Source organism: Anabas testudineus, chromosome 8, assembly GCF_900324465.2.
Source record: "Anabas testudineus chromosome 8, fAnaTes1.2, whole genome shotgun sequence".
Lineage (NCBI taxonomy): Eukaryota > Metazoa > Chordata > Actinopteri > Anabantiformes > Anabantidae > Anabas > Anabas testudineus.
This window is the reverse complement of record NC_046617.1, coordinates 1,002,712-1,029,756: the sequence shown is the minus strand read 5'-3', so window position 1 is coordinate 1,029,756 and position 27,045 is coordinate 1,002,712. Positions and strand designations below refer to the sequence as shown.

The 27,045-nt window shown below is 38.6% G+C and overlaps 1 protein-coding gene across 1 annotated transcript; it reads right to left on the bottom strand.

The window, feature by feature from the left end:
- Nucleotides 1-1,425: 1,425 nt before the first annotated feature.
- ppl (periplakin) lies at nt 1,426-19,806 on the bottom strand. Its single transcript, XM_026351392.1, has 22 exons — nt 19,568-19,806; nt 16,776-16,875; nt 16,254-16,408; nt 15,829-15,949; nt 12,117-12,242; nt 11,811-11,852; nt 11,104-11,265; nt 10,899-11,006; nt 10,319-10,414; nt 10,010-10,132; nt 9,765-9,911; nt 8,979-9,130; nt 8,771-8,880; nt 7,927-8,084; nt 7,642-7,820; nt 7,260-7,398; nt 6,083-6,276; nt 5,784-5,934; nt 5,591-5,674; nt 5,373-5,489; nt 4,600-4,692; nt 1,426-4,515 (listed from the first exon to the last, which is right to left on the bottom strand). The coding sequence occupies exons 1-22, from the start codon at nt 19,615-19,617 to the stop codon at nt 1,843-1,845; spliced, it is 5,280 nt and encodes a 1,759-aa protein (XP_026207177.1). The 5' UTR covers nt 19,618-19,806; the 3' UTR covers nt 1,426-1,842.
- Between the last annotated feature and the right edge of the window lie 7,239 nt (nt 19,807-27,045).

The following is a 27,045-nucleotide window of genomic DNA, read 5'->3' as shown; positions in this document are numbered from 1 at the left end:
ACCAGATTGGAAGAAGTTTTGATACTATAATATGAGGAATAGGAAGTCAAAAGAGTATTTTTCCAGAAAAATTATACTGCATTTACTTATGGTTTTAGAGTTAAAGAAGTTGAAGTCAGAAACAAAAACAGAAACAACTTTCCACATAGTGGCGTTGTAGAGGCATGTTTGTAGCATGTGTAGCATTCCATCATGTTGGCAGCTCTCCATAAAGTTTCATTGCTTTAGCCTTTGTAGTTCATGAAGTATTCACCATTTTTGAACACTCTCATGAGCATCTGATTAAAATCAAATAAAATAATAAAACAATTAATAAAAACTAAATAATAATAACTAGAAGCACTAAAAGTAATTAGTTCAAGATAAAAAAAAAATTGTTAAATGCACTGGAGAAATCTAATCTACTGTATCTTCACAACACCCCTCTACATCAATGTTGGCCCTCAATGTGCCACGCCTAGGGAGAGTAGCAACAGCGCTGAACTTTCTCCATTTGTAGACGGTCTGTCTTACCGTGGACACATGAACATCAAGGTTTTTGGAGATACTTTTGGAACCCTTTCCAGCTTAATGCAAGTCAACAATTCTTGATCAAAGGTGCTTCCTTGAAACCAGTAAACCCAAAACTAGTGTGTGTTTTTAAAGGGCAGGACAGCTTTCAGCAACACATCCAAAATCATCACACTGATTGGACCCAAGGTTGGCTCACTCCTGGCTCCAATTAGCTCTTGGAGAAGTCACCCTGCACTGTGAATGTGTGAATGTTATGTTCAATAAAAACATGAAAACATATATTGTTTGTGTACTATTATTTTCAGCAGACTGCGTTTTTGTATTGTTGTGAGTTAGATGAAGATCAGAACACATTTAATGACCAATTCATGCAAAACTCCACGTAATCCCAAAGGGTTCACATACTTATTCTTGCCACTGTAGCACCTCTTTCCTCAGTAGGCTTCACATTTGAGCATTGGAACCATGGTTCTAGCTGTTGGCCTTAAGGATTTATTTGCAATAAACAAGTAAAATAACAATTATACAATAATATAATAATAATAATAATAATAATAATAATAATAATAATAATGATATTATTATTATTATTATTATTATTATTATTATTACTACTACTACTACTACTACTACTACTACTACTACTACTACTAATAATAATAATAATAATATGTAGCTACATATAATATATAACCCCTAAGATACCAGGACACCTGTTATGGCCCATCTTCACATATACATTAGCTTTTAATTAAACTACAGGAGGTCTCCTGGTGCATGGCTGCCAGCCTTTTCTCCTTTTATCAGTGTGTCCTATTAAGATACTGCAATATTGTAAGATATTTCTTCAATGATAGTAGGTAAATCTATACATATTTTTCACCTTTATAAAGAGACACTCAGACACTCACAGAAGTTTTCTCAGTTTGATTTTACTTTATTAACACTTAAAGAGCACACATTATATATAATCCTGGGAAACCCAACAAGTAAATGAAATTTTTAGTACCTGTAAATTTCAAGTGAAAAATATGTCCACGGCCCTATTACCCAGTATAAGAAATTAGGTTCAACAAAGGAAACTTTTCCTTCCACTGTCAGGTAGTTTACTGTAATAATAGCAGGCTAATATCAATACATATACTTGTGTCAGTACAACAGAGCTGAATATGCACAACCAATTAAATACATAGTGCATTTTAGGAATCATGGATGTAGTACAAAATAATGCCAAATCACCATAGTATTTAAGACTACAGAACAAGAGATATTAAACAGATTAAATCTTTTAGACTTACATCTAAAATTGTTTTCATAGAATGTTTACATTCACTTGCTCTTTCCTGACACCATTACACCAAACTCCTGAATGGAGATTTCTTTATTTATGTATTGCTGAAGCTGGCGAGGTGTGATGTGCCCAAGACGCAACGCATCATCAATGGAAAACTTTTTCCCTGATTTTCTGTCATGAAGAACCGAGGATTCTCCCTTGGGGCCCTTGACTGTAATCTCCTCCCAGTCACACTCCTGGCTCTGCAGGTTGACAAACATCTTCCAATCGATCAACCCTAACTTGTATGCCTCCTCTGGTCGCATTTCTTTGCCTGTATCTGGATCAATGACAACAATAGACCTGCGAAGATGGCTCTCCCTCTGTTCTCTCTTCATTCTCACTGCTGCCAGACTCTTCTGAAGCTTCTCAATTTCTTCATCCTTCTGGAGGGTTATGCTTGAGAGCTCTGCAAGTTCCCTTTGTAGTGAATCAAGCCTCAACTCCAGGTTCTTACCGTCTTCCCTTGGTGCAGACTCAGTGATTAGTCGAGTCTCTTTGCTTGTGATCTCAATCTCAGAGCGAAGTTTGCGAATCTCATTCTGCAGCCTTTGGTTTTCTTGCTGGAGACGGTTACTTTCTTCCCGAATGTAGTCCAGTTCTTTTGAAGATTTGGTGTTAGAGAATTCCATTTCAGAGAGTCTGGTAGTGAGGGTTGATAACTCCTGGTCAAGTTCTCGTCTTCTCCTTTTCTCCTCTTCTAGAGTTCTTCTTAGGTTCTCAATTTCAATCTCAGCCTCCGGGTCCCTCTCAACTTGGACTTTCTCAGTGCGGACAACCCTTTCTTTGACATCTACCTTTTCCAAGGTGAGCTGCTGCTGGATGAGGACATTTAACTCCTTCTCAAGCAGGGTACGTTTGTGCCTTTCTTCATCAAGCTGCAGTTTGAGGATGGAGTGTTCTTTCTCCTGCTGGGGATCTTGCTGCAAGACTACCTTCTGTTTGACAGTCACCTTTTCACGGTTTTCTTTGTCAAGGATCTCCAGCTCATTAAGTCTGACCCGAAGCCTTTGGATCTCCAATTCTGCATCACGCCTTGCCTTGCGCTCATGCTCCAGTTCTTCCAGTTGCAGGTCCAGCTCAGTCCTCTGTTTCTGTAGCTGGTAAAGCTCTGTTTTCAGAATCTCCCTTTGTTTCTGCTCATTGCTGATGTTCTGTGTAAAGGTGTTGCACTCAGATCTAAGGAGAGGGTCTTCTTCCATCTTGACCACTTCTTGCTGAACAATTTTCTCACGGACCTGAGACAGATCTATCTTTCTCAGTCTGATCTTCTCTTCTTGAGCCAACCGTTCTCTCTCAAGGTCGAGGCGTTTTGTCTGTTCATCAGCCAGCTTTCTTTTGAGAGTCTCAATCTCCTCCTTAGTCTTGGGGTCTTCTCTGTACTGCAGCACTTCATTGACCACCTCTTTTGTCTGCACTTGGGGTTTAGTATCCTTCCATCTTTGAATTTCATCACGAAGTTGGCGGATTTCCATCTCAGATTTCTCAGTCTGGTGGGTTTTATCTACAATCTCATTGCGGAGTCTTTCCAGTTCTCTTTCAGTTTGTGGATCTATCTTGTATTTGATTACTTCTTTGATGATCTCTTTGACCTCTACCTGAGGCCCCCTATTCCTCAGCATGGTCAGCTCATCTTGTAGTGATCTAAGCTGTATCTCTGCATCTTTATAGCGCCTCTGTTGCTCTACAAGTTCAAGCCGGAGATTGGCCACCTCATTCTCAGCCTTTGGGTCTGGGCGGACAATTTCCCTAACTTTCTCCTGAATAACAACCTTGGACTTCTCCTCCTCCAGGCTGGTAATTTTCCTCTGAAGGTCAGCCTTTTCTCTTTGTGATGATCTTCGTTTGGCCTTTTCATCTTCATATTGCCTCCTCAGGTTTTCTACCTCCCTCTCAAAGGTAACATCTTTCTCTACTTTCAGCACCTCCTTGATGGAAATCTTCTCTTCTGCCATTGCTTTCTCCTTCTCCAGCCTTCGTAGCTTCTCCTGAAGAAATTTCAGTTCATCCTCCAGCTGTTTTCTGCTATCTATTTCTTTCTGCTTCCGATCAAGGAGCACCCGGTACTCTGTTTCAAGTTGGGGGTCATTCTGAACTTTAATTACCTCCTCTTCAGTTATCACCTCCTGTTCCTTGTTCTTCTCTTCAGCCAAGAGTGTCACCTGCTTTTGTATCTGAATCAGCTCATTATCTTTCATCAGCTTCTGCCTTCTTAGCTCATCCAGTTCCTCCCGTAGCTTGCGCACCTCTTCCTCCTGACCACGGTCTCTTTCTATACGCAAGACTTCCTTCACTGTGTATTGTTGTGCCCCTTCTTTAACCTCTGTCTCAAGACCACGCAGCCTCAACTTTAATACTTCAAGGTCATTCTCCAGCACATGGGTAGTGCGGCGCTCTTCTGAGAGTTTCTGCTGGACCTTGTGGACTTCCTCATCCAATTGTGGGTCAGGAACCTTTTTAATCAACTCCTTCTTAACAATTGTATCCTGGGGCTTCTGTCCTTCAAGGACATAGATTTCACTCTGGACATTTTGAGTTTCTTTCTGTATCTGCTCTCTCCTTTGGATCTCATCTTCCAACTGCTTCCTAATTCTCCAAGGCTCCTCTCCTGGGGCAGCAGCATTGACTGACTTGACATTTGTAGCCTGGATCATAGTGATCTCAGGTTGCTATACAAAGAAAAAACATATTCTATTGTTATATTTATGTAATATTAAAGTAATTGTTGTTAATATTGTGATAAAATATTTCACCTGTTTGAGAAGACTCTCTGCAAATTCAAGATTCTGCAGCCTTTGCTTATTCACAGCATTCACCTCAGTAAACTTGGACTCAATAGCAGCTTCCTGTAAGCAATTAAATAACATAGAAGGCATTCCTGCAGTGGTTACATTTACATTTAGTTATTTGGCAGAAGTTTTTATTCAATATATATTGTACATATTATTATACAAGGCAAATGCAGGTTGGGCATAAGAAGGTCTTGCCTAGGGACCCCTACTGAAGGTAGGCCACAGCCAGGATTCAAACCCTAATTCTACTGCTACACTATACAGCTGTGTTCATGATTCTCAGTGTTAATGGCTTATTTAATTCAATTCAATTTGTATAGCATCAAATCAAATCACAACACTTTACTTGACTTCACAATGTATGAAGAAGAAACCTTGAGCAGAACCAGGCTCAGGGTGGGCAGCAAAAACACTGCATTCTAGAAATATACAGCTCAAAGGCTAATGATACCTGCAGAGCCTTAAATGCAAAGCTACTGTATGTCTACTTGCCACCTCATGCTGCATGTATCTTTATGTTGTACACTGTCAAGAATTTTTTCTTCTTAATGTGTTTGACTTTAGTAGTTTTAGAAGAATAAAGAATGAAGGAAATTAGTAATCTGAAAAATGTAATAATTCAATTGAAAAATAGTTTTTTTCTCAACCTTTCATTTTTCAGCATAGAGGATGGCAGCAACTTGTGCCATTTGTACTTACATGAAGGTCATAAAAGCTTGAGTGTTATGCCTAACCTCTGCTTTGACTGCCAGAGCAGGTGATTCCAGTTTACTCTTCTTATACGTCTGAGGTACGAGTCCATCCTCAAGGTCAAGGATATATCTGAACGTATCTGTTTCTGTCTCGTAGTCCTACACAAGAGTCAGTAAAGCATTAATTAAATGTTAATCTTGATGTATTCATGCAAATAAGAGTAGTGATGTAATGGTACAAACAATGTAGAATGTCTTACTTTGACAGCTTGTTGGTACATCTGGGCATTTTTCGAGACATTGTTCAAGTCAGACTCCTTTCTTGCAATATCAGAGAGCAAATTCTGCATAAAACAGATAATGTTATAAGTTTTCTACAGCATCACTATCAGTTTATTCCACTCCAGAAGAAATATGCATAGTATAAATCGCATTTCTGTTCATCACTCTCACCCTCTGATTCTTGAGCTTGGTCTCCACCTGTCTCACATCATCAGTTTCACGGGGCTCGTAGTTTGGGATACGAGATAGCCAGCTGTTCAGATTATCATAATCATTGCGATAATTGTTATACGCCATCTTAGCTCTCTGCAAGCTTTGAGACCTGCAACACACAGCATAAAAAATACTTTGAGACAGATGGAGAGATATCTTAATAGACCAGTATGTAGTATGTGGGTATAAAATATTTTAGAATAACTATAAATGCACAGTACTTATGTAATTTCTCCTGTTTCTCCCAACCCCCTCACCTGATGTCAATCTGCCGGTTAAGGTTATTAAAGCGCTTGTTAAGCTTCTGGACTTCAGCTTCCTGCCTCTCAATGTCAGGGCAGTGCTCTTGGAATTTGGTGGCCATGTCGTCACAGCTGCTTTTGGCTAATCGCTGGTTCTGTTCTGTCTCAGTGATCACTGACCTCTTGGACCTCAGGTCTGAGGCAATATCCTGCCAGAGTAATAAATTATAAAAATGGTAAATTATAATGTTGACATGCCAATAACAGAACGATATAGTGTGTGTGTGTATATGTGTATATCTGTATAAAGAGCCCTGCAGAGGATGTACTACCACACTAACTGCTAATCCAGCTCTAATCTGCTATGATTGAATCTGAACCAAAAGTGACCAAAACTGATTTTAGCGGTTGATTTCAAAAGCAGAAATAATTTATTTGTATTTTTATTTATTCTTATATAACTGCTGCATTGTTGCTACTGATATGATATTGTTGTACATGCATTTTTTGTCCTGTATGACATTCCTATAATCCTATATTCCTACAATGAACACTGAGATATTATACATATTTCAGTACTGTACCTGTAGTTCTTAAATAGCCTGTATTGTGTTTATTGTTGAACATATTTGATATTGTCCTAGAGAGTTACCAACAACTGGTAGCAAATTCCTCATATGTGTTAGCCTAGGAAGCCAATAAATCAGATTATATTCTATTTCATAGTTTTATTAAAATCAAATGCCCTGTCTTTGGCCATAAACAGAGGCATGCAGCTATGTGGTTACTACATATGATTTTTCCTGGTGTCAGTATTTCCTGTAATACTCAACAGTCAAAGACTGGAGTGCACTTAGCACAATCAGTTTAGCAGTTTCTCACTATTTCTCTAATGCAACTTGTCAATGCAATGAAGACTTAATTACAAGACAAATGAAGTCAACTCAAAACAGGCCAAAATTTCCCATAAAGCTTAATTTTACTTAAACTTTAATTTTCTCTGCCTTTTGTTGACATATTTCTATGTTTGCTGCTCTACCACCATACATTTTTTTGTGCAGTACCACAAAACCATCAGCAGGAATATTTACTGGTCTCCCAAAAGTGTGGATCAAAAAACTGCTCCATAGCGCAATCACTGCAATCAGTGTAGAATATTATTTAATGTGTGACAAAAGAAGTAATGGTTTACTGCAAGCTCCCGCTGGGTTTTCTCCAGTGAGATGATGTCGGCTGGTGCAGCCTCTTCCCTAGCCAACCTATTCTCATAGGTTGAAATAACATTCTTTCCATTTTGAAGAGATGCTTCCAGCTGGTTGGAATTCTTCAATCTAAAACAAAGTAAAGGAACAGAATGTATTATTGTGTTGTATGTTTTATTAAGTGACTAAAAATGCCAATCAAGAAGTTCAATTTATTGTATGTGATTGATTCAAAGATTTCAAAACATTTTATAAACAGAAAGTCTTATACTGCTCCTACTTGTGTATACTACCTCCAGACATAACTAATAACACAGACAATGAACACTGAGATACTATACATATTTTCCAAACTATACATAATTCCCATACTTCTCCTGAGAGCACCGGAGAAGCTGTTCAATTTTGGTGTACTTCTTGTTGGCCTCATCCATCTTGCTGTGAAGCTGAGGAGCACTGGCACACTTTGAATTTGAGTCCAAGAAGCTCTTTGCTTCCTGTACTTTAGAGGACTTTTCTGGTTCAATCTTACTGACAGCTGCAGCAATATCCTAAAGGGAAACATCTGGATTACTGAATAGAATGAATATTCTCTCTCTGAGCTAAATTAAGAGATTTGGGGATGTGAAAAACAAAGTAGTTAAGTGGAGGTCAAACCTTCATATCCTGAAGACGGTCAGCGCTGTCCTGCAGTGGCCTGTTCTGCTCCAATGGCGGGCGCACTCGAGTGTAAATGGCCTTTTCCTGTTTGTCCAGATCACTGACAATTTTATCAAGACCGGCCATCAGCTGGCGACACTGCTGCTCCTGTTTGTCTGAGATCACACACAATGACACGGAGCAAGAAGACCTTCATTATATGCTTCATTTTTTCTGTGCCTGCTTTATAAAGTCTGTATAGAGTATACATATAATTTCAATTTGAAAATTTTGGCACCCAATTTCAAAGAGTTTTAAAGTAATGGAATTGTAAACTGTGATGGATGTTTACAGCAGACAAGTTCTCAGTCACATTTCTATCCGTTTATAATTTAGCTTCATTTAGCTTTCATATGAGAGCACTCTCTGTGCATTGCATATTTCTATAATTAGTTCTGAAACTAATTGGCAACACTGTAGTGTTGGAAGTAGGCCACAAGAATGCTTCATAATTGACTGTAATGTATAACAAAAAATAACATACAATAACTAATAATAACAATAATGACATACTTTATCGATTCCCTTGGGGAAATGAGGTTATAACTTAAGGATGTGCCTTAAAGTCTGCATCATTTCTTTAGAATGTTTGCAGCTTAAGAACAGTGACAAATAGCACAGAGTAAAACCAAGGCTTTCACAAAGCCCATGGGGCCTGGGTTGATTGTTCAGCCCTGTTAAAGTTGTGCTCTCAAATCACAGCTACTCATTTGTTCTTTAATAAAATATAGTGTAGTTATCAATAAGCAACAAAAAAGTTTCCAAAAAATTGCATGAAAGCAGAACTGGATGCATCCTGCACCTGTAGCTGTGCCAGTCCCACTGTCCTTCTTTAACTCATCAAATCGTTTCAGCAGAGTTGCCTTGCTGCTTGCCATCTTCTGTTTGACAGCCTTTTGCTGGCTGACCAGGCTGCAGGCACACAACAGAACATACTGTTAAAGCACCTGTACTAAATTATTTTCTAAAGTCACAAGTTTTTCCACACATGTATGTTTGTAAACACTTACTTGTCAGAGATAGCCACTGCCTCAGGGTCGGTGGGGGGGATTATGAAGCAGACAGCCGGGGCAGTAAGTTTATGTCCAGCTGCATCCTTCACATCCCACTTAGCCCCATTGTTCCGGAGAAGAATGTATCTCTCCCCGCGCAAAATCTGTCCCTGCACACATCCAAAAATTATAGTCTTTTATCTGCTAGAGAAACAGATCATACACATACAAATGAATGAACACATGTGTATCAAGTCATTTGCTACAGTATATTGTAGCGTGTGTGATCACAGAGAAAATAAATTTGTGTTTGTCAGGCCAGATGTTCTTTTCTACCTTTGAGAACAAAAACTATTAGGACCATTGTACTTAAAATCTGCCCGCATATGTCCAAGGTATCATATGCCCTAAATATCTGGTAGCCTCTTTCACTGTCACTTGGTGGCTGTGACTCAGATGTAGTGCGGTTGTACCAATCATGAGGTCGGTGGTTTAATTCCCAGCTCCTCCTGTCAAATGTAGAAGTGTCCTTGGGCAAGATACTGAACCCCAACTTGCCTCTGGTGAGTGTGTGTTTATGTGTGTGTATGAGAAGCAGTAAAAGTGCTTTAGGTGCCAGTTAGGTAGTAAAGTGCTATGTAAATGCAGACCATTTATCATTTAAATGCTCTGCGCTTGTGAAAGAGGCTACTAGAGTTTTGTATATAGTATTACTTGGTATTACTTGAAGTATTACTTAGCGTATATAGTTATATCAATGGCAGCTGCTTTCCATACATATTGATTTCAAAAACATGGACATACCTCATCTGTGTCAAACTCACACAGAGCATCAATGGGTAGCAGCTTCTGGGGGGTTTCTTTGCGGTACTTCAGTGGCAGAACCTGAAGGCTGCGTTTTTGAAGAGCCTTGACCCGTTCATCAAAGTTGTCCATGGCCTTGGCTTGGTCCTAAATACACGCACAAACAGGAAAACATGTTTTCCACTGGTGTAAAAAGAATCACACTGTCATCCATGATATCCATAATCAAATAAAGAAAAACTCACATCCAGCTCTCTGATCAGACCCTCAATCTGATAGACATCCTTGAACTCTGGGTTGTACTTCTGGTTGACTTCTGTGTCTAGTCGCTTTAGCAGGTCCTGAGTGTCACGTGCCTCCTTGTAGAACTGAACACACACACACACACACACACACACACACACACACACACACACACACACACACACACACACACACACACACACACACACACACACAAACAAATCCACATACAGACAGCGATGAGCTTCATCTGCTTAAAACTGAGCATATGTGTGCTAGTGAGGAACTTTGATCTGTTCCTGGTGTTTTACCTTATGGTACTCGTCCATTTGTTTAAGGTGGTTTTCCTCACAGATTAGCAGGTTCAGGTACTCCTTCCAGTCTGCATGGACTGCCTCCATATGAGCCTGGCAACAATGTCAGTGGAAATTGGATTAGTAAAAATTTTAAAATGTCATACAAAGTATATTAAATATGAAACATGTTACTGTTGACAGTATGCACAATGCAAATGGGTAGTTTAAGTATAATCACGAGGGGCATTTTTCTTCTGTGATTTTATTTAATTTACGGTGTTGTCCATTAGTCCAGTCCAGTATGCATATATAATAATATGCAGCAACCTCTCCAGGATGTACCCGGTTTTCAACCTGTGACAGCTGGGATCAGCTCCGGCATCCACATCAAAAGATATTATACTTATATACCATAACAGTGTATTAACTTATACAGAACCTGATTTGGACATGTTACAGCAATGTAGCAAGATGGACACAATTAGCTAACAATTAGCTCTGCACTGCAGAGGCTGATTAAACATATCAGCTCATATAGAAAATCAGAACCATAACAAATGGAGCACATTAAGCTTTCAGCTAATTTGAGAAGTACCTCAATAACATTCTTTCCTGGATGCTCAGAGGCAATCAGCTTCTCTCCATCATCATTCAGACTGGTGATGGTGGCCTCCTTGGACTCCAGACATTTACTAATGAAGTTCTGTTGGCAAGAGACAGATGTGCTGATCATGTTTAATTTCCTTGTGATCTATGCACAGCTTGTTTTCAAATGAGGTGCATGCCCACCCCCCAGCTACCTCGTACTGCCTCTGGCGGGCTGGATAATCCAAGTTGGTGTCACTCCAGTCATAGTTGATCCTCTCATCAGCCTGCTGATCCATCCAATACAGCTCATTGGTGCAGCGCTGCATGTAGTCCCGTAGACTCAGCAGGTGGTGCTGACGGGCAGTGGAACTGGCCTAGAAAGGTATATTTATCAAAATATTTAAAAACATAAGCAGTGCTAATCTGCTGAACTGCATTGCAAGTAAATGGTGGATTATAGAAAATGTATTTTTTAAATGAGTTAAAAAGCTGGGTATTGTCACATTAAAGCTCCTCGGTAACCTTTATTCGATCATATCACCCTCTGAATTGCAGTCTAATTATGACTTTACCTAATGCTCCTTAGGTGCCCCATTGCACTCCTATCAGATAGTGTTGTTTTTCAAACTACCACATCCAACATTATCTTATTCTGCTTCCTAAGCCATATGAATAATATAATATGAGGCCTAAGATTTACAAATGTCAGATTTATAAGAAAAAATGAATTTTGTTAACTTGTAGTGTTGTTAGCTGGAAGCAGCTACAAACACAAGCAAACCAGTAACAAGTAGCTGAATACACAAATGCACAAGAGCAGATATATATAATATATAAACACAAAGAGTAAAGAGTAAATACTTCTCAGTGAAGAGAATATGTGTCTTTGTGTGTGTGTGTGTGTGTGTGAGTTTATTACCAGCAGCTTGTTGTACTTCATTTGGAGACCACTGACATATTCCTAAACAAACAAAGGGTCAGAATGAGGGTTGTAGGAGTGACCTACACATTTACAACATTTACATATTGAACTCTGCTTTTATGGTCAACATAAATAAAATTGCTACTACTTCTAAGATCATAATCATATTGAATAAATGTATATGCTATAACAATAATAAGTTCAACCAATAATTAACTAACACAGTTCAATTACCATTACCACTCATAAAACCCAAACTTAAAATCCATTTTTATGGTCATTATTCATCATCAGAACTTGTACCTTGTCACCACTGGTGGAGATGTGGCTAGACAGAGCCTCCACTTCACTGTGGAAGATATTGTGTTCCTCTACCTCGTTCTCCACAGATGGCAGGTCCTGGCCAAAGCCCTTGTTGTTCAGGTTGTCCTAGGTAGGCAGACAAAACACTTCAGCTGACTCCACCACATGACAGTTTGGAGTTAACTTGGTCTGGTTACTACTGAAAAGTACCTGTCACTGATAAAACAGAAATATGTTTATGTAAAAAAAAGCATTACTTGTTTATAATGACTGAGATAAGTTCTTGCAGACAGTCTGTGTAGACCCAATGTTTGTTTTTTTTTTTTTTTACATAAACTTGTACAAGTGACACATCAACATATATCAAGAAGACACACAGTATCAAATTATACCAAATTAGTATCAGGTATCAATTTTGCATATTGTATTTAATTTATGAGTCAGAAGTCAGAAAACAGCTATTAATATGCACTTTCAGGTTAGCAGTAGCTCATGGTGTGGTAGAGCAGTCGTCTGCTGAACCCCAGTGTGAGTGGTTTGATTCCCGGCTCCCCCTGTCTACTTGAAACTCTGTAGTAGCGCCAATGTGTACTGTCTGCCAGCTGTCCAACCACAATTTCCCCAAGGGGATCAATAAAGATCAATTTCTTTATTATCATATTGGACAGAGAAGAGAAGTGGTTTGATAGAGGAAAAAAAATATGCTGGGGACTCCTGTTCATTTGCACAGCAACACCGTTTTCATTATTTACGCTATGTATTTAATGTTAGAGGATTGTCAAAGACGTAAACTGCATGTAAGGCATACAACCATTTTTATACATTTGACAGCTCATTAGGGTCAAACTGTCTTTCTGTGGAAGACCATGCTTATGCTCCTCTCCAGATATATGTGCACTGGCTGCAACAATCAGGGTCTACAGTACATGCATGCCATGAGCCCTACTGTCATCAATGTTTTTGACATCAATACTGGATACTACAGATGAATTACAGAGAGTACTATATACTGAATTACTATACTAGCTTTGGAATAGTGACATTTATCTAATTATTGAGACAAAAACATGCTCTCAGGTGTCAGGTTAAGAACGGTGCCAGGTCTCTTTGCTTTGAGGTGGTAGTTGTTTTGCAAATCAGCATCCTCAATTAGTATGCATCATGATGCCACAACTCACAATGAAGCTCATAACATGTATTTGATTATGTAACTTTTATTCTCTAGCACACCTGATATCACATCTGATAATGTCCAAACAACGTCAATCTGGCCTCTCATGACTTTTTCTACAAAACATCTGACATGGGGTGTCCCTCTGATGTACTCATTCCTGATCCTATCCATCCTCGCCACTCCCAAAGAAAGCCTCAACATCTTAAGCTTTACCTCATGTTGTTTATTCAGTGCCACTGTCCAGCATCACAAGTCCTGAACACCTTTCCTTTCATTCTCACTGATACTCTTTTATCACACTGTATGACATGCCTAACACAAATTACTGTTTGGTTCCCTCTCATTCACAAACATATCCTGTCTTGCTGCAGCTAACCTTCATTCCTCTACCTCTCTAGATTTACCTCCACCTGGTCCCTGCTCTTGCCACGGATCACAATGTTATCTGCGAACATCATAGTCCGTGGAGATTCCTGTCTAAACTCATCTGTCAGCCTGTCCATCACCAGAGCAAACAAGAAGGGACTCAGAGCCGATCCTTGATGCAGACCCACCTCCACCTTGAACTCTTCTGTTACACCGACAGTTCACCCCATCACTGTCTCACAGCTCTCATCCTCGTCTTGCACTACTCTAAAATACTTCTCTGCCATTCCAGACTTTATCATACAATACCACAGTTCGGCACCCTGTCTGGTTTCTCTAGATCTTAGAAGACAAAATGCAACTCCCTTAGCCCATCTCTGTACTTCTCCATCAGCATCCTCATGGCAAATACTGAATCTGTTGTACTCTTTCTAGGCATTAAACCATATCGCTGCTCATAAATGCTCACCTCTGCCCTTAGCCTAGCTTCCACTACTATTTCCCAGAACGTCACTGTATGGCTCATCAGCTGTATTCCTCTGTAGTTGCCACATCTCCTTTGTTGTAAACAAATTGGCACCAGTACACTTCTCCTCTATCTCTGGGGCAACCTCTCACTCTCCAAGATCTTGTTAAACAAACTACTCGGAAACTCTACTGCCACCTAACCTAGACACTTACATACCGTTCTTCCTTTATCAGCTTTAACCAATTCATTCTCTGCTCTGCCTTAGTCCTTTTCATCTTCCTCACCACCATCCTGTGTTTTCTGGCTACACTCTCCCTTACCAGTACTTTGCAGTCACTGATCTCTTTCCGATTACAAGATGTAGTCTACCTTAGTTCTTCTCCCGCCTCTCTCACATGTTATCCTATGTTCCTGCCTCTTCTGGAAGAAATTATTCACTACAGTCATTTCCATCATTTTTGCAAAGTCTACAGCCATCTGTCCTTCTGTGTTCCTGTGCTGAAGACCAAACCTGCCCATCACAATCTCATCACCTTTGTTCCCCTCACCAACACTGAAATCTGGACCAATCACCACTCTTTCACATCATCTCTCCAAACGTTCTCCTTTTATTTTAAATCACATCACATCTTAAATTTTCAGTTTCATCACTCTATCTGATACTCTTTTCACCTCCAGAACATTCCTGACAAACTCCTCTTTCAGAATAACTCCTACTCAATTTCTCTTCCCATCCACACCATGGTAAAACAACTTAAATCCTGAACCTAAGCTTCTAGACTTGCTACCTTTCCTTTTACTCTCAGCATCATGTCAACCAACTCTCGAGCCTTCCCTGTCACAGTCCCAAATTCCAAAGACCCTACTAACAGTCCTACACTCTTGCTTTTCCTCTTCTCTATCTGCCTATGAATCCACCGTCCTCCTCTCCTTTGACTAACAGTAGCCCAGTTTCCACTGGTGCTCTGTAGGTCAACAGTAACGTTGGCGGTCATGTTAACTCAGGTCACGACTGATGGGGTAAGGAAGTCATGCTGATGATTCACATGTTTGGTCTGAGGAATGTTTCATGTCGGATTCCTTTCCTGATACAACCATCTACAGTTAACCAGACTTGGGACTGGCACATGATATCACTGGATTGTGCCCCATTGTGGTTGCATTACCTTTCACAAAGTAAAATGATTAACCAATAAATTCATTGGAAAATTATAATGAAATTAATCGACTAAGTTGTTAATAATAATACAAAAATAGTTAGTTTTAAATACAAAAATAGTTAGTCGCAGCCATTACAGCAACTCATTTGATCTAGTGTTAATAAACACAATTGATTAGTGTAGCTTTAAGCAATAAAAAATAATGTCCTCCATTCGCTTTTATTAATTATTATTATTATTGTCACTTATATTTGTTACTCAAACAGTAGAAAAATATGAAGAGCCAATGAAATATGTATTGGTTTCACTAAACCATTTGTTTAAAAACCTAGGAATGATGGGCAGTAACAAAAGTAAAATTCAGTTACATACTACATGTGAAAAATATTATATAATTTAGGTTTGACATCTATTTTTATTCACAGTTGTTGCCAGTGACTAATGGGAAACATTTCACCAGACATCAACCATGATTTATGCAGGATACTTGACACATCATTGCCACAGTGGCATTCTATGTGAGTATAGAGACATGCTTCCTACCAGTTTCTCATCCATCATGTTGCCCCAGTTAACGCTGGGCATCCCCTCAGTACGGACCAGGTGGTATATCCGGTCATGGTCCTCTTTCAGCTTCATCACTCTCTCACGCAGTTGTTTCATGCTGATACACACATGCATTATAACACATACATACATATTTGTTTTCGGACACTTAATAGATAAGTAGTGTTCATTAAACTAAACATTGCCTATCACTCATGCATAGATCACACAGCTTGATTATGTACTTATGATATTTCTTTAAGAGTAGAATTCTGTCACTTATAATACATATAAATATAATACATACATACATTACTTCATATTGTAGTTTGGATATTTAATAATTATTGGCACATATTTTGACATATGTTCAATATATCCCTTATGCGGTACAAGAGGCCAAGAAGATGTGTACTACTCACTCCTGTCCTATCATCTCAGCTTGTGGATGCTGGAGACGCTTGGCATTTACTGCATCCTCGTCCAGGCTTTCCAGCAATTCCAGAGAGTTGAGGATTCTCTTGTTGGTGTCCTCCTGATATAGTGGCTGCTTCCCTTCATTGATCTTACTCACATCCTGCAGCAACAACACATTGTATGTAACAAAGTCAGCAAGGTGCAGTCAGACAAAGACTCCTAGGTACTAACTTAAGGTTTTAGCCTGCATGTGCATTCTTCTCTTTTTCTGGCTTTTTGGTTTTACAATTTATGTTATCTTATATACACTGTTTTCTCACAATACAATGAAAATGAAGGAGCTGCTCACAGCTGAAAAAAGTTTAATATCAAAATCCTCTTTAAAAAGATTGATTAATATAATGATTAATATATGACAGTGATTAAACTAATACAAATAATACAAATGTCAGTTCAAGTATTTTTATGAATGAATTGTTTTTATTTAAATGAGACTTTGAATGTTCTAAAACACAGTTATCAGTTACCTTGTTGAGGTTCTGCTCAACATCATAAATGTTCTTTTCCACTTTATCAGCATTCTTCTGCAGCTTCTCAATGAGCGTGCTCAGTTCTGTTGAGGGAGCACTGGAGAGAAACACCAGAGGTTGTTTAAGTACAAAAACTACTTACCTAAAAGTAGTTTACCTTACAAAGTAAAGTAAATTTATTAAAGTAAATGTACAATTCCAGATTTGTTTGACAAATGGTCATAATTTAAAGTAATTAATAAAGAATAAGGTCAAAGATTTCAGTTATGTCACATCATTGTGTGTAACAAAAAGTACAGTAACTTCTTTACCCTAAGGTAAAGAAGTTACTGTTAAAGCTGTCAAATAAATGTAATGGAATAAAAGTTAAAGTAATATAAAATGCTTCATTAAAGTATAAGTACCTCAAAATAATATTTAAGTACAGTACTTCAGTAGATGTACTGTAATAAACACATATCTGAGCTTTGTCTTACAACCACAATCAATCACTCTTTCCCATCTTAGCTTAAACAAGAGACTAATCTTGTAACTTTTAATCTGTAAGTGCAAGGTGCTAAAAATTGATCTGACTGGATGGAACTGGATATAATAGTTTTTGCCTTGACACTGTAAAAATACCACACAATATCTTGATCACGCAGATAATGATATGTCTATAATGATACATAAACTAATGTGTGGAAAGGAATAGAGAAGTAGGAAAAGCCCTTTTAGTGATCTGTGGCAGACAAAACGCTGTATATAATTACTCATAACTTCACATGATACCAGTTCAACCATGACACCAGAATATGCATGCTCCAGATGAACTCAGACAAAAACAATTAAACACAAACAAAACATTGTTGTGTGTGTGTACATGTGATGTTGTTAGACACAGCAAATAAAGTCTGTATTTGTTGATGTTAATTCACCAGTCACCTCCTTACTTTCACATCCACACCCATTCATCATTTATACACAAGTTATGTAACGCCTGCTGACTGTTAGGGCCCATCCAAATGAAAAACATCCTGAGGGAAATTACGTTAGAACACACACACATACAGAGCTCTTTCCTTACTGAAACCATCAGGATCTTCTGTAAGCACAACAATCATTTATAGACAGTATGTCCTAATCACATATATTTCTATCATAACTATGCACTTCAACCATAGTGCACGAGTAAAACAAGAAGTTTTCAAGTGATTTAATGCAAGACATACACACAGCTGCTAATAATATTTATGTTTTTGATGATTAACAGCACTGTTTTGTACAAAGCATCCATGCAGGAAAAGTCATGGTCAACGCAAACATGCTTTTGATATTGTCATAGATTCCAGGGAGGCCTAATTGTCTTGTTTTTGATTAATTTGATTCATGTTATGATGCTCGTGAGAAAAAAATGGCACTTATGCATTAGCTTGATAAAAACAACTCACAATTCCCCAGGACAAGGATCAAATTAAAACCACAATACAGCACTAAGTCATTGAAGCTGTTGCAGTCAGTGAGCATCATGGTAAAACCAAAACTTGCCTGGTCTCAGCGGTGTGGTTTTCTACCATATTGTAATTTTAAATCTCTTTGTGAACACTGTATCCTTCTTTTTATCACTTTGACTAGCTTTGTAGTTGTGTCCATGGGGCCTTTTCAGTAATGTCCTTATTTACTGTTTTACATGTGGGCCACACATGTGGGGTTACATCCACTTTCTCACGCCAGACCTTCAGTACCTCAATTAGCCCATATCCATGTGCTATCTGGGCACTGAGCTCACTGCTTTCACACACCACTTAAAATGAGAAGCGCAGCATGGGGAGAGGGAAGAGTGGAAAGCCTGTTAAAGGTTATATCTTATCTTCTTTCCTGCAACCAATTTAAGTTGCTGTTTTGGTGGCATAGTACATTATCTTTTCATCCTGAGAACTGGATGAAAGCATTTGTTTAAAATGAAAACAAGATGTCTCGAATTTCTCATTTCCAGGGTGAAAAATCTAAGTAATATTTCACCAGTGGAACAAACCTAGCAAAACACTAAAAGCAATAGAGACTGGGCTTAATGGAACAATTCTGTAGGGCTGCAAGCAATTCCCTATGCACAACCTTTCTAGAGAACAGCCTAATACTTATCAAACCAGATACAGCAACTTTACTGCACAGCCGATCGGCCACACCCTCGTTTGAGTTGGAGCCTCCATTATGCAATCACATTTACAACTTTGTCATTTCTGTCTTAAACACAGGTCATGCAGACACCATTCCATTTTCTTCACGCGAGCCTACATGCCAAGAATTCATATAGTCTAGTGGATAAAACTGTTTTAGGTAATGCACCAAGAAGTGCATTGTTTTCTATAGCTGTTATTAAGAAGGTTGTCCGGATAGTGCACGACAGAACACCTTGTTGTCGTAGTACATTTAGCATATGTACCATACTGCTTTGTCTGTACAACAACTATAATTTACTAAACTGTTATATGAATATATATTGTGTTCAATTCGTAATCCATTTTTCATCACAATTTCAATGCATTTATGTATACATTTTAACGCTTTATTTAATTAAATGTATTTATTTATTTTACAGAACTAATAAAAGAAAAAGTTACTTTACTGATAACTAACCTGCTACTGAAGCAAAGACAAACTAATGGTTTCAGGTAAAATTAGTACTGATAGTATGTCACTTTAAAGAGAGACATTGTTGCTTTGAGCACAAGAGAAGAGAAATATACAAGGAGAGCAAACTGTTTCTAGTAGACACTATAGTGGGCTGTAAAACAAGGTCTCTTACTTACGTTGATTTTTGCTGGGTTATAGCAGTTGACTTGCTCTTTCTCTTCATCATTTTGACAGGTAACCTGTCAACGGCTCCGGCAAGAAAATAATCTTAGCAGGACAGGTGAATTTCAGCGGTGTGTGAGTTCTCTACTCGTTCCACTGCTCCTACTGTGAATGTCTTGTTGCGTCAGGTATGTCCACACACCCTTCTCAATGTCAGAGCTTCTCCGCCCACAGACACTTTACCAGCAAACTGGACTTGTCACCTGAAGCATTCACTTTTTAGTCAACACACCCACCCTCTGTGTATCAGTCAGCCAGCAGAGGACAGGCGTGGCCACAGAGCAAGGCCCCGCCCTACAGCTAAACTCCCAGGTATTTACAACCTAACAATAGCAAGGTACATTACTTGATGGAATATGCTACAGTCACCACTGACATATGACCTAATTGCAAAATGGAATGTCCTCAAACAAACATATTTTAAGAACAGTATCTTAACTGCTCTCACTAAATACAGTTTTTTGCAATGTCACAAAAACAGTTGGAAAAAATACCAGATAATGTTATAAGTTATTTAACACAGATCAACTATAAAGTCCTTTTAAAAATATGGACACACCTTTAGTGTGTGTGGGTAGGAGAGTTTCTTGGGAGAGAGTGAGAGCATGTGTGGTAACCAGGACTGGCTGAACCAGTCAGACTTGACTGGTAAGACTTGACTCCTTCTAAGTAAAGGCTGTCTGTGTGTGTGCCTATGTGCACAAATTAGTGTGTGCTTGTTAGTCATTTTAAGGTGAGTGATAGTGATACCAGGACTCTTGGACGTCCAGGCGAACTAAAAAGAAATGGAACAACAATTTAGATACAGCTCAGGTCAAATGCCATGTAGCAATACACTTAACAAAGTGCTACTTTTACATAATACTAGCATAAAAAAATCTCAAGTGACTTTAGTTAATTTTGAATTTTGATTACTATATAAAATCTTTTAACAACAGCCTGTGACAGCCGCTGAACCTGTAGATCCACCTGGTTCTGATTGTACCTAGGTGAACCTTTAAGGCACCTTTCCCACCTTGTTAAAGCAGGCCCAGATTACTCAACTGTTAAAGAAGCCTTCTCTGGATCCCTCCAGAGAAGGCGACCGAATAAATGGTAAATGTTCTGCACTTATATAGTGCTTTTCTACCTAGCTGGTACTCAAAGCACTTTACACTGCATCTCATTCACCCACACCAATGGCAGAGCTGCTATGCAGCTGATCTGACTCACCGGGGGCAACTTGGGGTTCAGTATCTTGACCTGACCTGAAGCTCAGTAACTCTTCTGTCCTTATTCTATTAGACCTATATGCAGCCTTTGACACTGTGAACCATCAGATCCGTATGACTGCACTCTCAGACTTGGGCATCTATGTATCAGCTCTAGCCTGGCTTCGGTCTTACTTGTCGTGACGAACCTTCAACGTATCCTTGCAGAGGTGTGATTCTGACTCTCATAACCTCTCCACTGGTGTACCACAGGGCTCAGTCCTTGGTCCTCTTCTTTTTTCCATCTATACTTCTTCTCTAGGCTCTGTCATCAATTCACATGACTTTTCCTATCACTGCTATGCGGATGACACACAGCTCTTCCTGTCCTTTCCGCCTCATGTCTGCCTGTGTCTCTGACATCTCTGCTGGTGTGAAAGAAAGACATCTTCAACTTAACATTTCCAAGACTGAAGTTCTTGTCTTTCCTGCCAGACCGTCGACACAACACAACATCAGCAAATGGTCCAAAATGCAGCAGCACGCCTTATTTTCAATCAACCAAAAATGTCTCATGTCACACACTCTTCAGATGTTTGCATTGGCTCTTTGTGGTTGCAAGGATTAAGTTCAAAGCTCTGTCTCTTGCCTACAAAGTGTTAAACTCTACAGCTCCAACTTACCTCGACTCAACCATTCAGGTCTACATCCCCTCCCGTCCACTGCGCTCAGCCAGTGAACGACGTCTGGCGGTACCAGCACCACACGACAGTGGCAGCTCATTCCAACATTGTGGGATCACTATGCTGAACATAGTGATCCCACGATGTTGAAATGAGCTGCCAAAGTTTGCACGCTCAGCCACCTCACTTTCAATATTTAAAAAACTGCTCTTCCTATGCGCTTAAAAAAAATAAAAAAACTTTTCTGCTCTCTTGTACTTGCATCTCATGAAACAGAAACACTTTTTGATAGCACTTTGCTTTGATGTTTTTCTCCTTGTGCATTTTTACTTGCCTTGTTCCTCACTTGTAAGTCTTTGGATAAAAGCGACTGCTAAATGACTAAATATAAATGTGAAGGTGTCCTAGCAGATACAAATATCCAGCTCTCACTGCCACTCTCCACCTGAAACCCTTGTTGTGTGAGGGTAACCACCAACAACTAACGATGCAGTATGTATGAATGTTGCACTTACATAATGTTGAGGGACTCATGAAAAATTAAAAAACAAATGCCAATACTTTTAATCTCTGACATGGCTAGAGAAAGTTATGGCTAGCATGGAGCTTCAAAAATGCTGGATACCACATTTTCCATAATATAATTTCTGTTTGACGTTATTGTTTGTTTGTTTTTGTACTCTTGTAGAAAAAAGTTGCAAGAGGTGTCTTAAAAGTGCACTTAGTCACTTCCTCTAAGTAATGAGAGTAAAACATTGAGCCCACTAGGGCTTTCTCCTTACCTAAGCCTCATGAGGCATTTTTTCATATTGTGTTTAAAACTTTTTGAGACAATCACTGTAATTAAGTGATTTCTGTAATGCTCACTGAGACTTCTGCACCTGTTTACAGGTATTTTGGCTTACCCCTCATGAGCTAACTGCTCCAGCTTTCTCAGTTTTGAGAGGTGCCTCCTCCAGACTGCATGTTTCAGACCTTTTCACAGAAGTTTAATATGACTTAGATCAGGTCTTCTAGAAGGCCACTTGAGAATAGTCCAATGATTCGTTCTTAGCCATACTTAGGTTTTTTTTAGCTTTTTATGATGTTGGTGGACCAATAACCTGCAACTGAGACCGAGTTGTCTGACACTGGACCAGAACATAAACGAGCCTCCTCTATAAATCACAGTACATACAGTGTTTTCTTTTCTTTGTATGCTTCATGTTTGCATCTGTGAACATAAAGCTGATGTAACTTGCCAAAAAGTTCTCATCTGTCCAAAGGACATCACATTTGCACTTTTTAAACCTAGTTTATATATTATGGTTTATGGTTTATATGATCTTGTATCAATACAGCCCCAGAATAAAATATAAACACATAATATGGTCACTTAATTAATCAGTGTTATTCTTAGATTTCTGTTATTATATTGTGCAATTGTAAAAAAAAACTGTGATTTTAAATACAGTTTTTATGTTCATTTTTAATGTAATGAATATGAAATGTGTGTCACATTCTTTGTATGTTTACTACTAACCCTGGTGTTTGGTGGGGTTTAAAACCTGTAATATCAGAAAGACATTTTCATGACAATGACATTGTACTTATGCAAATACACAAATAAATACAAAAATTTTCATATGTAAGTTAAACACTGTTATCATACCTTGAAAAAAGTAAGGTTATTTTAGATGCTAATGTTTCTAAAGCTGCAGTAAAATTCAGAAATTCATTCAGGCTGTTGAGCAGATGCTGGTCATTCACAGAGTGGGGGGCTCTAGCTTGTAGTTGGTGATTGCCTTAAGCCCTTTCCAGACAGAGGCAGAGTCGCTGGCTGAGAGTTGCTGTTCCATTCTCTCCTCATGCACTGATTTTATCTTATGAGCTTTTATCGCCTCCTTGCTAAATCTGTTTTTGGCCTTTTTGTATTTGTCTTTGTCCCTGCTTTTAAATGCAGCCTCTTTCTCTGACCTCAGCTGTTTTAGTTTTAAATATACTTATGGTAACAGTGCTCTCATAATTTATCACCTATCATAGTTACTCCTTTAAGATAGGTCAGCTGTTTTAGTTTTACCTTGCTAGAATGATGCTGTCCTCACAGAAGTTAAGGTAGGATTTCACAGTATGAAAGGCTTTGAACATCCCCTGGAGTTCCGTGAAATACATCATCAAGAAATGGAAGTAATATAGCACATGTCTAAATCTGCCTAAGACAGACCGTCCACAGAAACTGAGAGACCGTGCAAACAGGAGACAAGTATGAGAGGACACTAACACACCGATGACTACTCTGAGGGAGTTACAAGCTTCAGCAACTGACATAGGAGAGACTGTACATACAACAACTGTTGTATTTAATTGACATTACTTTGTAGAAGCCTGTTCACTTTGACATTAATGAGGTATTTTTACGAAACTTTTTGTAAACTTTTATTAACCATGGTTGATTAATAATGTCAATAAAAGGATGAAACCCATTTCTGGGCTGAATACTTTTTATTGGTACTGTAGGTATCACCTCGTGCTAGTAGAGACACTGACCCTAGCCAACTGCAAAACTAGTGAAGAAACAGTCAGATGATGAGGGAAAAATGTCAGTGGCTTTCACCTGTAAAACCTTAATCTCATGGTCTTCCTCTTATGAAAAAAGTATACTAAAAGTTTATTTCTTCAAGTACACTAGTAGTGATGTAAGTATACTGCCCTAGCATACTTTGTGTATTAAGTATACTTATGGTACCAGTGCTCTCATAATTTATCACCTATCATAGTTACTCTCTTTGAAAGACAAAGCACCATGTCACAGAAGAATTTATGACACATTCTTAATGTGAAACATAAATTATTTGTTTCATGGTTTAAAGGTATGCTGGGTATGTCTGTATACTTGTTAGTATACCTTAAAAATACTTGAGTACAAGTGTAGGCCAAATGTACTTTTACAAATGTACTGGGGTGGCTGTGGCTCAATAGGTAGAGCAGTTGGCTACTAATCATAGGATTAGTGGTTTGATTCCCAGCTCCTTCTGTCAGATGCCAAAGTGTCCTTGGGCAACATACTGAACCCCAAGTGTCCTGGTGAGTCAGTGTGTGTGTGTGTGTGTGTGTGTGCAAATGGGTGAATGAGATGGCAGTATAAAAGTGTGTTGAGTACCAGTTAGGTAGAAAAGCACTATATAAGTGCAGACTTTTCTCTGTATTTGTCACTATATTGCAGGTATACTTAAATGTAATTGTGTCTTGTGTTGTTTCTTAAGTAAGTAAGTAAGTAAAGTTAACTGAAGGTATATTTAATTATCTTTAGTTTAAAAGAAGTATACTAATAGTATACTTCGATAATAAATATACTTGAAAAAACCTTTTCGCAAGGACATAGATGAAATGTGAAGAGTAAGTTCTAAATGTCTAAACACAGTCTCTGTCAAGATCAACAGAGAATTTAAAAACCAAAAACAATGTGATAAATAAAACAGACAAGCCAAAACTGCTGAATCAGAGGTTTTGAAAACCTGGGTTTTAGATCCATTCCTAGCTCTAGAGTTTCAATGATGCAAAGTCTCCTCATCCTCTACTTTTGTCAGATGCCCCATTAAAAACCTGTTTTCATAAGCTGAGTAGTACCCCTTATAACAAATAATCTAATCCTAATTAAAATATAAAAGCAGGGAGATGGTCAAGTCATAAAAATGAAGAGTGTGTTAAATGAACTTTTATTAAGGGGTTTATCTATCTGCAAAGTTCCCCTGCAGTTTTTAAGCAAATAATAATGTGACAGGGGTGGCCTGGCTTTGTGATGCATGGTAAAGCATTTCAGCAGGGTGTTGAATGGGAGGCTAAGCCATAACTTGAATGTCTGGCTGGACTGTTAGACTGGTGCAGCAACATTCTGATCATGAGCAAAGGTGTGATTCAGCTGTTAGGAGATCACCCCCAATGATCCACTAATGAAGGCATTAGTACAAAAGTATTAAAGTTTCAGACAAGTTCTATTAGTGTGCATGTAATGTGCTACTGATTACCACTGAGAGAACACTGTAACATCAGCAGTCTTTCAGCTGTTTCTGTTGCCTGGATAACTGAGGTGCCTCATGCTGTGCTGAGGAAGGAAATACAGACTTTCTCATGATACTTGAACTGAATAAGCAGAACACTTCAGCCATTAGCTTCTATAATAACTCTCTCATGCCACAACATGCTTGCTAACAGACAGTCTGTCAAAGTCATTCCCAGGTTAGCTGCTCCACCCAGTTGGTTTTGCTTAGTTACTACTAAATATGTCAAGCTGCTAAATCTGCTCAACTGTAGGGTTTCAATACCTGTGCAATAATTGCAGGATAATTGAGTGTGTGTATGTGTGTGTGAATGGGTGTGTGACGTATTTTAAAGTTTTAGTTTATTATTTATTTAGTTGTTCTTTTAGCTTACACCAAAAGGATTGCATTCAATTTCTTTGTACTTGTGCAATTACAGTAATGATTGTATTCTATTCTACAGGGAGGGGAAGTGTTGCCAGAAGACCTCACTCTGCACATGAGAAGCATGCTCTTTCATTTTATTGAAATTCTTTATAATTCAGGTGTGACTATTACATCCTTCACAACCTCCCCTTCCATTGTTTCACCTAACAAGCCTATTCAGGCCAAGGGTGAAGTAAAACCAAACCTGGAGCAAAAAATTGTGGTCTCCATCCAACTTTGTTCAGACTGAAGAAGCTATATATAGACATATAGAAAAAACCATTCAAATGGGCAATTTAGAATAACTGTTGTTCAAAATTTACCCCAGACTGGTCTCCATTGTCTCCAGCTCTCCTCTTTATGCTACAATTTCAGTAAGAGACAGATGAGGATGGCTGTCTTGAGCCTGGGCCCAGAGACTCATTCAACTCAGAACTAACAGCTTTCTTTGTGCATAGCACAGTTTTTGCATTTCTAAATGAATGCAATTAAATGATAACAGTTTTATAAGGTATCACAATTTCTCTTGCAGTGCTGCCTGAATGCTTGAAGGTCATGCGCATTTTCTCCCTTGGACTTTATGCAATGAGATGCAGAAAGTCCAACAACAATACAATTCAAAATTTCACTGAATGGAAGAATGTCAGCTTCTATACAAATGTTTTTAAATTCTCTCTCTAATACTCAGCCAATGCATTTACAGCTTCTGATTGGCTGAACACACCTGATCCAGGTAATCAGCAGTGGGTTGGGATGGAATAGTTCCAGAGGACAGCATAACAGGACAGCATAAGGGCACCAACATAGAACTACCAGCCCACCCCACAATGACAACTCACAAAACGCAGATATACTGGTTTTTAGAGTACTCAACCATGTTTCCTCACCTTTACAGGACCCATCTCTTTGCTCTAAAAGGGCACATAATCCAATTTTCACATAGTCAACTTATTGGGCACATCATCCTAATTTATCCATAACTAAGCCTTTAAAATGAGGTACATACTACAAAAGTGCTTTTATGCTGAAGCATGTGTGTCTGTAGCAATGCTGTAAGGTGAGAAAAATTCTCAAAATGGGTACAGGTATTTATATTGTAGTGATACCATGTAAATTA